Here is a 15063-nt window from a genome sequence, read left to right as displayed (position 1 = left end):
CTTCCTGCTTGTTCTTCAGAAGCAGCAAGTGATCATTGCCTTCAGTGGGCAGCACAAAGCCAGAGCTAAGCACCTCTCCAGAAACCTTATCTTTGCACACCAGATGAAGTCCTCAATTTGTGCTGTTAGTTGTTGCCCAGATCTATGCAAACACAAGACGGGACTAACTGCAGGCTTCACTCCAGCCAGAGACTGCAGCTTGTCAGCTGTCCCTTCTCTTCTCAGTTCTTTGAATTTCAAGGCAGACAAAGAAGTCATTTTGAAAGACTCTAAAGAAAAGTTGTACAGCTTCTGTCTCTCCTCCACTATTGAGGTACTTTCCTTGTTCCCATTTTCATCCCCCTGCATCTGCTGTCTGAGGCAAGCACTTACTTTGATCTTGGGAGACCTTTCAGACCTATGGATACAACAGACTAGACAGGAAAGCTGCTCTCTTCTCCATGAAAAAAAATATCATTTTTACATTTGCAGACCACAGCTAATATAAATCTGAAGCAAGAAGTATGCTACAATCCTCCAAACCAGACATGCTGTTGCTTGAGGCCTGTACTTTAACCCCATTGTTTTTATGTAGCTTCAAAATAAGCAGATGTTACAAAAACATACTGGAAATTTCCAGAATGAAGAACTAAATGAAAACATTGTGAAAGGTCACCAACTCTCCATATACATGTATCTTCTTAAGGTAGAAGTAGAGTGCTATTAGTTGTCTGCACATGGTACAGAAGTCAAACAATAGTAAACAATAATTACAGATACTGCCTTCACATTCCAATCCACTAATTCGAGCCCCCAATCTTCCCAAAAATATCAGGACAAGACTGCTGAATGCCTCTAGCATGACATTAAACAGCTACACAGTTTCTACTTCAATTCCATCTTTCCCCCAGCTTTAGAAAAAAAAAAGTTACCTCAGTTGGAAGGCACCCACAAAGGTGACCCATGCCAACCACCTGACCTCTTTTAGGGCTAACCAAAAGTTAAAGCATGTTATTGAGAGCATCATCCAAAAAGCCTCTTGAACAGTGACAGGAATTACCCCTCTCTAGGAAGCCTGTTGCAGTGTTTGAACACCCTCATGGTGAAGAAATTTTGCTTCATATATTTGCCCATATCCCCTCTCCAACCACTTTCTCCTGGGTTGCATTGGGTCATGCAGTTCTTCCTCTTTTTCAGAAGCAGCTCCAACACTAGGGACCATTTAGATTGAGGAGATGCCCATGTGAAAGAGTGAAAATGGACACTTAACTCTTCTGTATGTTCTCACAGTGCAAGAAGGAAGCATTGCAAAAACCTAAAGGCAATGTACTTTGTACTTTACTGTAGTTCCTGATAGTGGCACAAACAAGGCAGTTTCAACAGGTCCTGGCTGCTAGGAAAAAACATACAATGGAATTGCAGTGGTCTGAACACTTCTTCACCTGGTAGCTTCTTGAAGAGACTGGGCAGAAATTTTCTTAAGAAAGCAGGACACCGTAGTCACCAGTATTCAATTTTTACAGGCAAGCATTGAAAGGTCTCATGATTTTGGCACAGTTGCGTGGAAGCAGTCTAAGAGGTACTACAGACCTCTTCTCAGATTCTTCTGGAAAGATTTTACTTTGCAGTTGCAGTCAGGGCCTAGATCCAGAGTGGGAAAGCTCTCATCTTACGAGCCACAAAAGTTGCACCTACCTCCAAGATCCTGAAAACCTGACTCCAGCCCTTCTTAAGTTCCCTACACAGAAGCTCAGGCAATCAGTGGAGTCTATGGTGGGGAGCTTCACTTTTACTTAAATAAAATTTCTGGGGACAGTCTCCTTGCTGTAGCTTTGCAATGTTCAACACAAAGTTACCATAACTCCGAATACTTCTGCAATACATACACAAAAAGTTTTCCATACCATTTCACCAGACAGCCCCCTAGACATTTCACCAGACAGCCCCCTAGAAATCCAGATGGAAATTTTGTCCTGATGGTGACAGATCAGATCCCTAAGAAGGCTTGCCAGATTTAAGCTACCAGATCTACAAATATTCTTGTTATGAATATTTCTTTCCACGCTCAACTTCAATTTGCACCTGCTGCTCAGAAAGCAAGCCAGATTTGATCTACTCTGCTCAGAAGATGTGATCCATGTTATCTACTAAACTTTTTTCTTTGTCCATAAAGTTCCAGCAACAACCACAGTGTACTTGCCAGAGAGAAATATTTCAACCATTGAAAAGAACAATATAACACACCACAAAGCAGAACGGCTAACAGAAGACCATTTAAAAAATCAGCTGAGCTGACATTTTAAACAAATCCATTAATGTGAACATACAAGGCAAAAAAAACAAGGACACATTATGCCAACAGTAGCACTACAGAAAAATGTCTTCAAAACAACTGACTCTGCTTTATTGTTTAGCTATACATTTTCCATTCCATTCAAAGGATACATGAACATCACAGACATTTAAAGTTCAGACAGTAACTTTGTGACCTACCAGCAGAAAGGTAAGAACACATGAAATTGCATTTCACTGAAGCACTAGATGTAGACTTTTATATTTAAACCACAAATGCCAGATGATTCCCTAATGTCCAAGTGCTCTTTGGGGTAGAATTACTAATGGTCAGTACAATGTCAGCCTCAAGCAAGGTCTTCAGCTTCATCAAATCATACTCATGGTCACGAATCTTTAAGAGATAGTTTCCCACAACTCTAAGTTAATGGCCTATAGAGAAGCAATTAAAAAAAATGTAGTAACAAATGCAAGGTGGTTTCATAATTGCTTCTGAGGTGTGATGCACTTCCAAGCTTTCTTATTCACAACCTTCATCCATTCAGTGTGTGCAAAACCTGACATTGCCACTTCAATGTCAGTCACTTCATAGTCCAGGATAGACATTTAAAAATATGTTTTATCCAGTTAACAGACAAGGAAATCCTTAGCCTGCTGGATCTTCATCCATTCTGTTTGCAAAGAGACCTGCTCTTTCATTTCTTGCTGAATGAAACATCCAAACATGACATGACTTGTTAGTCCACAGCCAGGAAGGGGCAGCTTCTAGCACCCATTCACCTGAATGAAAGAAGATTTTTGTGGTTATTTACATGTGTTCTTCTAACTGACAAGATGAAAAAGACAGCGAAGCTATTACCAAAGAATAGAAATCTGTTCATTCCCAGAATCCTAGAATACAGTTGACCAAATGCTAACTTGCCAATGCATAAAAAATAGATGTTTCTCATAACAGATATATTTAACGAAGCCTACTGTTTTATGCCACCAGCTTCAATAGATAGCTGTGTACTTCCTAGCCTATTTTAAACTTTTTTTTTTAAATACTCACAAATGCTTTTTTCCAAAAGACTCAGACTGAATAGATAAAGCAAAGACAACACACACTTCAGCAGCTAGATTAAAAAATTGTCTGGGGGACAAGACTCCTGAAAGCAAAGGATACTTTGACACTACCTGGTCTTGTTCTCATTTCCCATATGGCCTTACCTGACATTGCAGAGCATAAGAAGATTCTGGACCGCTGGAAGAGTAGAATTCTCATTCTGTCCTGTCACGAGGTGCCTATCCAGCACAACGTGTACAGCATCTGGCTTGCTGGCTACATACAAGAGGAGAAAAACAACAAGCATGATGTTAGTGGACACTACTTCAGTTCCAGCATTTCATCTCAAAACTCTAATGCACAAGACCAGAATTTCCTGGGTGATGGACATGATGAACTATAACCCCAGACAGGGACAACCTCAAGTCCCTAGTCCTGAATTTGAGGACTTTCTAGTGGTAAGCAACACTGGTCCCTTAATTCAATTAACACCGGATAGGTAAACTGCATATATCAAGAGATTTTCCTAACACAAGCCTTAGAGAAAACTTTCTAAGTTCTAATTGCCTTGTATAAACTCTTCTTATGCAAGACATCAAAGCTGTGATTATGATGCTACAGAAAACCTTCAGGAACACACTTATTTTATGGTCAATTATAATTCTGAAGTGTTAATTGTTCAGTACTCCAAGCAGTACTTTTATGTTACTTCATTCCAGACAGAACCCTTATTTTGTAAGTAATAGCCAATTTACCTTCTCCTCCACCTCTCCCAGCCTCTTACTGACCTAAGTGCAGCAAACTGCTTTCAAACCACTCATGCTTCTTCTTTTGCTTAATTTGTCAACACCTCTTCAGCCAAACACACGACATAACATGTACCACTGAAACACCAACTTACAAATTGTCAGTACTGAACCAATTATGCAGAAAGACATAGCAGCAGCTCATTCAAAAAGCATAAAGATGCCATTTAAGCACACAAATAGTCTGATGACTATTGATGGCATGGACAGAAGGGGATTAAGCAAAGAGTATACAACAATTTGTTAAGTGTGGCATTTCTTTTTTTATTGTCAGTGGAAAAATAGATGCGTGGCATTAGGTCCCTGGTTCTATTTCCAACCTATGCCACATATGTAATATCTAATCTAGCCACCTCAAGTTGTATCAGTTCAATGGCTGGCATTATTCTGTTAAATAAAGGCTGATTTAAATACCATAGGCATCTCATTAAGTGCAGATTCAAAAAAATAGCAAAATAGGAGACTAAACAGCTGAAAAACAAACAATGGTTGTAAATGGTTCTGGTCTTTATTTCTCCCTGTAGCTCTTCAGTACTGAAAGAAAGGAGCTTATAAAGGGAAATTACATGTTTTCCTGCACATCCAGAAATACTCTAGAGAAAGTGACATGTTGAAATGGATATTTTCTCTCACACAGTACAGAACTTCAGGTTTTGCAGTTTGAAAGGCAAACTTCTACATTTTTACTAATAATAAAACGACTAGTAATGAAAAAAAGCTACAAAACTAGTTTCACCATCAAGTATTTTATTCAAAGCTAGAGAACAACTGATCAGAATAACCAGAAGTATTCGGTGTACTGCCTCTGGCTTTCAATAATAAGCCAAATTTGCTTAAAAGACCCAGACCCTATGACTTAACCTCTCCCACCACAGCACATACTCCCTGCTATGTAGCCAGGAAGCAGCTGCAGCACACTGCTTCCATACAGACATCTCCCTGCAGGTATGGGCTATGTAGCAGCAGATCAGTGGAAACTCTCCTGCAGACACTCTCCCCTGCAGTATGTATTCTGTCTTCACAGCAGGATAAGATACCTCACGCTTACCATAGGTTAAAAAAAGTATGTATGGACAGCCACATAGACAATGTGCTCTACTGTACTGCCCTACTTATCCACATGCAGTATTTCATGGCACTTATTCTTATCTTTTCAAACCCGCTAGGGTATTCAGTTATATCTGTGAAATGAGAATGCAAGATAAGATACCACAAAGTCCTGTTCACATGCATAAAATAGGTATACAGACATTAATTTCCAACACTTGGCCATGAAATGAAATGCTGGACAATGGGAGTGACGTACCACTAAATGTAGCTCCAGAATCTTTCACGAAGTCTTCCACAATAATGGATAAACTGGCAAAGTTAGGCTGCCTTATTAGCTCATACACAGAGGGCTGAAAAAGATCAACAAGAAATAATTCTTGCTTTTATAAAAAATAAGCCAGGCAAAACTGTCATTGTTTCCTGTTTCCACTACCATCCTCCCAGCTGTACATAGAAAATGCAACATAAGCAAAGCAGGAAACTAAGTGACCACAGACAGCTTCTACAGATTTTCTATAAGGAGCACACTGAAAGTTCCCATGTGACAACTCTCATGTGACAACAAGTGACAACTCTTTTTGCAGATCAGCTGAAGTGTTCCTGAATTCAAGCCAAAGATCTGTACTGTATGCATTTGATATTTAAACACTTCTTATTTAACTAGAATAGCTAAGCAACATCTCTAAGATGTCACATCCATGATTCTCTCTCCCCTCAGTTGTGAAGCTTTCCAAGAATTAACACAGCATCATACTTTGCAATTGCATTTTTTAGAATTCCGCTTGATTCAATTTCCAAACTACTAGTTTGAGTTGCTTTAAAATATTCTGAGCGAGAAATTATAAAGTGATATAATCTACTGGTCGCCATAGGAATTGAATTCAATGTTATTACCACTATAGGAAAAGAAAACATCTTGCATCCACATAACAGACAGAATCACAGCCTAATTAAAAAAAAAAAGATCTTGATGCATTACAGCTCTGCAGCAAAGTGTTTCATCCCACAGCAAGTCTGCTGGAGTACACTTGATCTTTATATCAGGAAGCATTAAATTTTTACCTCAAGATTAGTGTCCCCAGTAAGAAGCTAAGGCAGCTCAATATTCTCAGCACCAAGTTTGCTTACTTAACCATTCCAACTGCTTTAAAGCAGAAACAAAAATATATCCCTGTTCCATATTTAATGCACTTTGAGGTATTAGTAAAGAGAAAGCATCCAACAAAGTCAAGGAAAAATACTGAGAACTCCTGCATCATCACGCAGTGACACCAGAAACAAGTCAAGATCTTGGTGTAAGTGTTAGGGAACCTTCTTTCCCAGTAGCAGACAGCCTGATCTTCAGGTCATCAAGGTCTAAAGGTGCTGATATTCAAACATTCAGCCCTCAAAACCAAGATTTGTTTACTCTCAACTAAAGCCTAATCTTGCAGCACTGATCATTTACCTTGAAGCCATGCATGTAGCAACTCTGCAACACCACTAGCCAATATTTCTAGTACAATTGTTTTTCAGGAAACTACTCTGTGGATAAACCATTCAAGACAGGATAAAAGAACATCATGTATCTGCACTGAGGTGAGTGTGGTATAGATCAGATATTTAACTAGGTAGAGGGTGCAGGCCTGGGCACTGAACAGCATGCATGCAATTAACTTCATATAAGCAGGAGACCTGCTTAGGTGTTCAACACTGAAATGTACATTTGGAACATTTAGAGTGTCACTCATGGAGTCCAAATAACATTACTCCACTGGGAGCTGAGTATGAGAACAGCTTAAATGAAGAAAAGAAAATAGGACTATTTAGTTGACATTTTATACACAAAGTAAAAAATTGAGTTTTACAGTTTCCAGTCCAACTATAGCTAGCCCACATCATGCCTCTTAAATAAGAGGCTTTATCATAGACTGTAACAACAAATACAAGCACATCAGGACACTACGAGAGCTTTTGAGTCTCATAAACTTAATATATTTGGGTGTAAATTTTCAACTCTAGAAGTAATACTATATTACCTTGGTGCACAGGTGTAACTGCCCTCTAAGTAGTCTGTAAGTTCAGAAAAAAGGCAGTGCAGTAGCACAGTACATAAAACATCAGTGTCTGCATACTTTGTACAAACTAGCTTTTAACTCAAAAACAGTTAAACACCTTTCTCCTCAACCCCTGAAACTTTCTCTACCCATTAAAAAAAACAAAAACAAGCACCTTAAGAAATAAAGTCTACCTCCAGCATTCGTGCAACAGAAAAAATAATTAAGAGCTCTCAGCTATTAATCCAAAGAGCTGCAGCAGTCATTTCCAGCATAGACTCAGTCTAAAGTTTATGAAATAGTGGGAAGGAAAACACTCTCCATGTGAGAGCTGAAGTGAGACAATCCCTTCATGCGTGGTATTGGGCTAATGGCAATTCTCCAAACCTTGAACATAAACTAAGCATACCAGGCTGGTAACTTATGTGTGTAGGAAGTTCTAGGATAAGACCAGAAACACTGGCACCATCACCTGAAGTCACAGACCCCTGGACAGGTAGAGAGCCTCATAACAGAAAAAGACCCCACACAGAAGAAGTCAGATGAAAGCTCAACCTACCCCTGTCAGACTGTATCCCTGAAACACCCAGGATTTATCCTCATTGGTGGCACAACACAGTGCTGCAACACCGTGTCCAACCGCACAGATAGGCTCTAGAGAAAAAAATCAAAGCATATTTGAGAAGTTGTGCTCATCAGCAAATAGCCAAAAGCCTTGATCTATTGGGGCCTTAATGACTATTCTGGTACATCCCAAATCTTACTCTAAACCTCGAGCCCTACTGACAGAGAGCAATTTCTGCATCACTGAGGAGAGAACTTTCTTCTTACAAACACATTCCAAAGCTACTGTTACTATTTTTATGATTTGCACAAAGATAGTGCTTTTTAATAGAAGATACGTTTTTCTAAAATAGGTCTTCCAGTTCTGTATGCTGCAACACTCTACAACTACTATGTAAACAACTTCCCAGAACAAGTCACTGGAAGGTAACAGTCTTGCAACAATAGCAAGGTAGTATGGATCACTTGATTTAATAAGGTATCTAATGATGTTCACTTACTATTCTCAGTGCTGAAATGCTGCAATATCTTAGCCAGGTACCCACTGTTTGCAAGGTCAGTCACAGCCCCTGGACAGTTTGGAATCAGCAATGCGTGGTATCTAGCACCTAATAAGAAGGAACAGAAACTGACTAATACAAATAAAAGAACTGACCATAAATCCATTTCAGATTTGACAAACTTATGTGATGAGGTCCTGAGTCACTCAGAAACTTCACAAACTGGAAGAACTAAGCAAACTACAAGATCTATGTGGAACAGAGAAAAAGAGGTGGTTCTTAAAACATAGAACACAATTTTTTAATGAGACATTCTTACCCACACAAAGCTTAAAAGCACTGTCTGCTAGCTTCTACTTTAGGAAAATGTTTATTTCAAGAATTAATAATATGTATGATACTACAGAATAGTAAGAGGGAATTACCAATACAAGATAAGTAAGAATAAACTACTTTCCACAGCTTCCTCTTAATACACAAGTTTTTATGCCTTTTCTGTATCCTCTAAAGACCTAACACAAAGAAGCATATTTCCCTCATAAATAGAATTGACACAGTAGCCAACAGCGAAGACCTTACCATCAATTGACTCCAACTTGGCAGGGTTTGCGTACGATTTCATGCGGAAGTCCTGTATCCAGCGCATATTGCTCTCATTCACATCCACAAAATCAATTGACTTCCCCTAGTGGAAACATGGTTCAAAGACTGTGGTCAGTATCACTGCAGACTTCTGCTACGTTTCCTGACAGATAAACATAGGATTTTGAGAGACTTTAGCTCACAAAAACCTTAAGTTTTCAAGTTTTCCCATTGAAGTGGTTCTCAAATACTTGTCTGGACGCTCTTTGTTAAGAACGTCCAGGATACTGGACAGAGAAGTTTGGAACCATACTATGGCATGCTCATATTCAGGATCAATATGAAGAAATCAGCAGTAAAAAGAAGTGTGTCTTAATCTGTAAGGAAATAAAGCATCTCAAAGAAAATAAATTAGCGTACTTCTCCCTTATCAATGGAGATATCAATTGGTTCCAGGCTGAAATCACAAAAGTCTTTGTGATTTTTACTTACTCGTTTTTACTTACCCCAGGGGTGGCGACTTGCAGGTTGAAAGCAGAGCTGGTGAGCGTGAAGCAGTGAAGGAAGGACTGGGCTGACACACCTGGAAGAGAGGAGCCCGGCGGTGTAAGGAAAGCACAGCGGTGTTTTAGCATCCCCGACACCAGCACGCTTCACCTAGCGAGGCGCAAAGACTCGGGCTTCCCTGCTCATCCTACAAGCTCTGAAGGATCTTAGAGAGGTATTTTAAGAGGAAACCACAGCCTCCTTGGGGGAGAAACAAGGCTGCGAGCACCGCATCCCTGCGGGCTGGGGGCGCAACACGGAGGGGAAGGAGGGCAGAAGGGAAGGCGCTCGTTTCCCCCAGGCGTGCCTGGGAAGCCCAGGGAGGGGACAGGGGATGCGCAGCCCCCGGACGAAGAGGAGGAGGGGACCCGGCGGTCTCTCACCGGCTGCAGCGGCGCTGGCGACGATGAGGCAGGTGGGCTTGCCGAGCCGCTCCGACATGGCGGAGCCGGGCGGCGGGGGCGGCGGCCGTCTCCTCATGCGGCCCGGCCGCGCATGCGCAGAGGGAGCCGAAGGGGGGACGGCCGTGAGGAGAGCGGCCATGAGCGGCCCGCGCCGCCTTTTAAACCTCCCGCCCGCCGCCCCCGCACCCTGTGGTGGCCGCTCCCTGCGTTTCCCCTCGTAGTCAGCGCCCTGTTGGCTTCAGTGCTTCCCCTCATCGGGGTTTGTGTGGATATTCTGTGCTAGTTTCATTAGTTTCGTACCCTCCCACCCCACATTGATACTGACTGGAGGCATGTGTTGGCCACCCCAGGCTGTGAAGGGGAAGGCAGTGTCAGCGTGTTGGAAATGGAAAAGCAGATGTGAGCGTTGCGATGTCAGCAAGTGTTCGTTGCCCTGATGAGGTGCTGGGTTTCCGATCCTGCTCCAATTTCTGAAACCCCTCCTCAGCCAGCTGAGTACCGAAAGCCTCCCCATGAAGCCCCATGAACACGGGTTTCTGACGCAGGAGATAAGAAAGAACTAAATAAAGCCACCCAAACCTTCCTGAGAGTGACCTTCCAAGCCTTCATCTCTCTTTCAGATCATCTTAATTGTGTTTAATCTTGATTTTTAATGACTAATATTATTCCTCAAGAAAAACACTCATTTATTGCAGATGCCATTGCTTTTGGCTCTATGGGTCACTGGAAAAATTGTGATTTTTTTGCCAGCTTTGTCTAGTTTCTGCATTTTTCATCCTTGTGGTAATTTATTAGGTTTACGTCTTGATGTTTGCTAGAGCATTATAAAGAAACAATACCATTACAAAATGATGGGTATAAAATGAAGACAGTACAATTCTGCCATTATTTGTTTGTTTATTTATTTGACGAGACCTGATATCCAGCCAGATTTCTTAAAGGAAATAAAGATCATGCCATCATACTGTCTGCTTGTCTGTCTGTTCAATCACCTGCCCGTCAGTCTCCTTTCCTCTCCAGAAGTGCGTTCTGAAACCGCAGACTGGTTAATTGCAGAGACACCTGGATGCTCTTCTCTCATTACTCCAGTTTAGCTACCAGAACCAGATTAAAACCAAGCAAAACTCAAAGGTACCTTGCACTATTCAGCTTAGCCACCTTGTGGGGGGAGCTTGGTGACACTCCAGCAGCTTTAGCCTTTATGGCACTGAGCACTGGATTTATGCTCCTTATTCCTTACTTGTGAGTCCATTTTATTTTATTTTTTAAATCCATGAGCAGTAAGCAACTGCTGTCTCAAATCCTACCCCATTAGCTCTTAGCATCCTCCCTAGACTGTCCAAAATACAAAGCATTAGAGGACTTGACAATGGTTGAAAGTGAAGATGTAGAGAAAGAAAAAAATGCATGTGAGAGAGCCCCAGTTCCTAGGAAATTAGACTATGTAGTGATGTCTTAATTCTTGGTCACTGCTCAGTAGGTGCCATAATCTCAGCTTTATCAGAGCACGTGCTGGTAGTTTTTGTAAATGCTGTTCTGTTGATTTCTCTTCCAGCAAGCACTGGATGAACTTTGCAGTCTCTCTGTCTGCTTATTTTGGGAGGGTAACAAGCATGAGTAGTAACTAGCACTGCAGTAGGATAACAAGGACAATAACAATTATTTGCTACCTCATGCAGACTGTTCAGTTTGGTAGAGCCTGGATGTTTCGGTTATGTTAATTTAGCTGTGTGCTTCCTCTTTGAACCTGGTCTGGTAAAACATAACCACAGTGTTTCTTGTTTAGAGTGCAGTGATTTGGAATCACACCGTTTTGTTTGGCTAAATGAGGGCTAGAATTGAAAGGAGTGGGGAAAAGCAGTGTATAGCTTAAGATAACTGTAAACATTGCCTCTGCTTTTCATACTTTTTAAATTTCTGTTAACATGTGCAGGGAAAAAGGTGGAGGACAGCGAGGAAGGATGGATAGGGAATATCTAAGACGTGTCTGTGTGCAGACGTGCCTTGCATTCCATAGGGCATCTGCAAATAAGCTACATCACAGCCGTGCCCACCTGCTGGGACACTCAGGACTGAGCAAGAACATTTCTGGGAAACACTTTCGCTCACTGTGCATTTGCCAATGATGTTGCAGTGATGCTCTCACACAGTATGTGTAGGGCAGGGCAGGTTTCCACCCCTGCCCAGACGGCTCTGCGCTTCCTCACTGTCCCAATATATGTGATGCTTTACACATCCTAGCTGGAGGGCCAGGAATCCACCTGTCGCAGGTCCTCAGAGTCAGGACTCGGACTCAGACAAGAGTTTATTTATGCTTCTGCTTTTATGAATATTAAGACAGGCTAAAAACCTGAGCCCTTAGCTGTGTTTCTGCAGCAAGAATCACAGGCAATTAAAGCTTTGGCAACTAAAGGCTGCCCTTTTCTCCTGGCCCCAAGGGATTTACAATGAGGGATTTTGTCTTCCCAGTTCTTGCAGGATTCACTTCCAAAAGCCTGCAGATATCTGCAGAGCCCCCGTTTGGAGCTAGCATGTAGCATGATGGCCGTTATTCAAAGTGACATGTACTGCCAAACCTCCTCCCCTCTCGTCAGACACGGACACCAGACGGATGCTCGTTTTACTCCTCGTGAGGACGGACAATCCCAGGCCAACTTAAAAACAAAACCAAGCAAATCAGAGAGTTTATTTGGTGGGGAGAGCATTTCATACTGCAGCAAAGACTGGAGACCAGCCTACAGAATGGGGATCATTGGAGTCAGGAGGCATTTCCTGGGTGGCTCTGAAGAAGTCGTTTAGCTGTTCTACACCTCATCTCTCTCTGGGAATAATAAAAATAATCTTTCTTTGCCTACCTTCCTTGGGTAGGCTGGTGTTGATTCGGGGCAAGGACTGCCCTGCATTATGGTTCATATTGGGATCTCTAATCCTAGCAAATATTCAGCCTGCAGGAAACATGGCCACAGCTGAGGAGTGAGAGGAAGGATAGCCATTTTCACTCACACACCACATACACAAAGATGCTCACATGAGGAATTATTCAATATATCTATATGTATATATAGATATCTATATATAGTTTATTTCTCACAATCCTGGTAAGAGTTACAGGTGTATTGGGAATCATTTACAGTTTCACAGCATATGGAGTGGCCATACAGCTTCTGATGTGAGTAACATACAGTGTGTAGAGAGCACACGTTTCCAACCCATCCACCCACCACTCATACAATGGGTTTTCAAAGCTAATACTAGATTCAGCTACGTAGAAAGCCTGGAAAATGTTAGGGTACAGCGTTGGGTGTCATACAACACTGTCAGTCACAATGGGACAAGCTAAACTACTTTAATTTTCAATCTAGTATTTCTAGTCTACCTGCATTATTGCATTTATACGCTTGTTTTTTTTTAAGTCAAAGTAAATAGAATACTATATGGGAAAGGAAAAATTCTTGACTATTTTAAGGTTTGAGCTGCAGCCCATACAAAGTGTCCATATAAGCATAGACAAGATTATAAATTCAACAAGGTATAAATTAGCTCTATAGCTTTGTGTGTAGGTAGGTGTCCATTTCCCTCCAGGAAATGTATCTAGCAGCATATTGTTTTTGAAAGAAAGTTAAAAAAATGATAAAAAATAAAACAATAAAAAGAAAAACACAAACCTGTATGTTGAACACAGGTAAATATGTGTAAGTGACAAGCAGGTCTGTTTGTACAGGGAAGAAATCAAGATGTCATTTTAAAATTAATATCAATTGGAAAACATTTCCAGGGGCTGACACAAAACCCACCAACGATGCTGGAAAGATGCTGGTGGCTTCCAGCCTAGCAGCAGGCATGCCCCTGCTGCTCGTGGTTGAGCTTTCCATCGGACTTCCAAGTCCTTTGGGTCAGTCCCTGGCAAAGTAATAGAATCAAAGCAAACCAAAAGGAAAAAAAAAAAGAAATCCCCTGTAGTCTGACCTACGAGTTCCCTTTCTACAATTTTGGTTTCTCCACAAGTTTGTAAACAACCTGCACCTACCACTAGAAGGGAGCTGGTTTTCACTGGAGAGTCGAGAATGCACCTTTTAAAGATTTCAATTGAAAGGGTCCTAACCAGTGACTCACGAAAAGGCACCAGGCTTAAGAAGGGCTGCTCAAAACTTAATAAAGCCAAATGATTCTATTTTTATTTTTTATTTTTTTTAAACATGGCAAACTGTGTGGCACCCTTGTTCTTATCAAATTGTCCCAGAAACTTGACTGCTTGAAGCTGCTGTGGCAAAACCAGGGATACAATGCAGGTCTTTACTATTGCAAACATGATTAAAGATTCCTCTCTTCCTCCTGGGAGTTTTGGTACTGGAGCATCATCACGCACAGATGGAAAGAAGCAGTGACTATTCTTGGGATCCTGCGCTGGGGCTTTGCTTTTTGAGAAATTAGAAAAATGGAATGGAATAATTTGGGAATTTCAAGCTGGGAACAATGAACTGGAAAAGAATGGAGTGCAAGAGTAAGATGTGCAAATGCTGTTGGTCTGAACCTATTTAACCCACGTTATATTTCTTAGCAAGAAGATCTATTTACTCAGAAAGGCATAGCCTCAAAGAGCAGAGAGCACGTCTCCCCATGTACAGCATCTCAGTGTCCAAACAGAACAAATGCTTCCCAAAGCGGCAAGCAGAACTTCAGTGCAGGGTAGAGCCAAACTCATGCATTTGGAAAACCAAAGACTAAGATCTGTCCTATTACTGTGTGCTTTGTGTCAACTTTTTAGCATGGTTTGTTGAATGAGATGTAAATTTTCCAGGCCCAGTTGTCTTGTGTAACTTCACAAAACTTGAGCAGCCCACTCAAACGGAGGAATCCTTGCAGTCTTCTGTGTCCTCTGCCCTGTAGCTAATGGAGGACAAGAACAGCAGTGTGCTCCTTGCACACGAACTGATTCTTCCAGGCCAGCAAAAATACAGATCATTGGCTTCAGCTGAGATCCAGCCTGAGAGGTTCAAGGACCTCTCTTCTCTGCCTGTATTTTTGGTGCAAAACCTGGAGGACCAAAGCAGCACTAGCTTCAGCCACATATAGTGTATGCACACACTGCGTTAACATCTCCTGAGCAGCCAGAATACAGAACCACAGAATAGATGAGGTCGGAAGGGACCCCCAGAGATCACCCGGTCCAGCCCCCCTGCCCAGCAGGGTCACCTAACACATGGTGCACAGAATTGCATCCAGGCAGGTTTTGAATATCTCCAGAGAAGGAGACTCCAC

At 41.7% G+C, this 15063-nt stretch overlaps 1 protein-coding gene across 2 annotated transcripts; it reads right to left on the bottom strand.

Annotated features, from left to right (window-relative positions):
• Window positions 1–2361: 2361 nt before the first annotated feature.
• GATD1 (glutamine amidotransferase class 1 domain containing 1) lies at window positions 2362–9941 on the bottom strand. 2 transcript variants are annotated; one of them, XM_068685573.1, is made up of 8 exons: window positions 9784–9941; window positions 9361–9437; window positions 8852–8957; window positions 8273–8380; window positions 7768–7862; window positions 5429–5522; window positions 3448–3592; window positions 2362–3051 (listed from the first exon to the last, which is right to left on the bottom strand). In XM_068685573.1, the coding sequence occupies exons 1-7, from the start codon at window positions 9878–9880 to the stop codon at window positions 3477–3479; spliced, it is 693 nt and encodes a 230-aa protein (XP_068541674.1). In that variant the 5' UTR covers window positions 9881–9941; the 3' UTR covers window positions 2362–3051; window positions 3448–3476. The 2 variants fall into 2 exon arrangements, with proteins under 2 accessions (XP_068541674.1, XP_068541673.1); XM_068685572.1 differs by having other exon boundaries at window positions 3481–3592.
• Between the last annotated feature and the right edge of the window lie 5122 nt (window positions 9942–15063).

The sequence above is a fragment of the Anas acuta genome, chromosome 5, assembly GCF_963932015.1.
Source record: "Anas acuta chromosome 5, bAnaAcu1.1, whole genome shotgun sequence".
Classification (NCBI taxonomy): Eukaryota; Metazoa; Chordata; class Aves; order Anseriformes; family Anatidae; genus Anas; species Anas acuta.
Note: the sequence above shows the minus strand (reverse complement) of the source record. Positions and strands in the feature narration are given on the sequence as shown.

Bases quoted from the DNA above. Each gene is read 5' to 3' on its own strand.
- GATD1 (XM_068685573.1), bottom strand. From the start codon at position 9,880: ATGAGGAGACGGCCGCCGCCCCCGCCGCCCGGCTCCGCCATGTCGGAG. The intron at 5,523-7,767 runs GTAGGTTGAGCT...GATCTTTTTCAG, and splicing joins AGGGATACAGTCTGACAGGG to CCCTCTGTGTATGAGCTAAT. The intron at 3,593-5,428 runs GTACGTCACTCC...TCTTGTATGTAG, and splicing joins TTCTGGAGCTACATTTAGTG to CCAGCAAGCCAGATGCTGTA.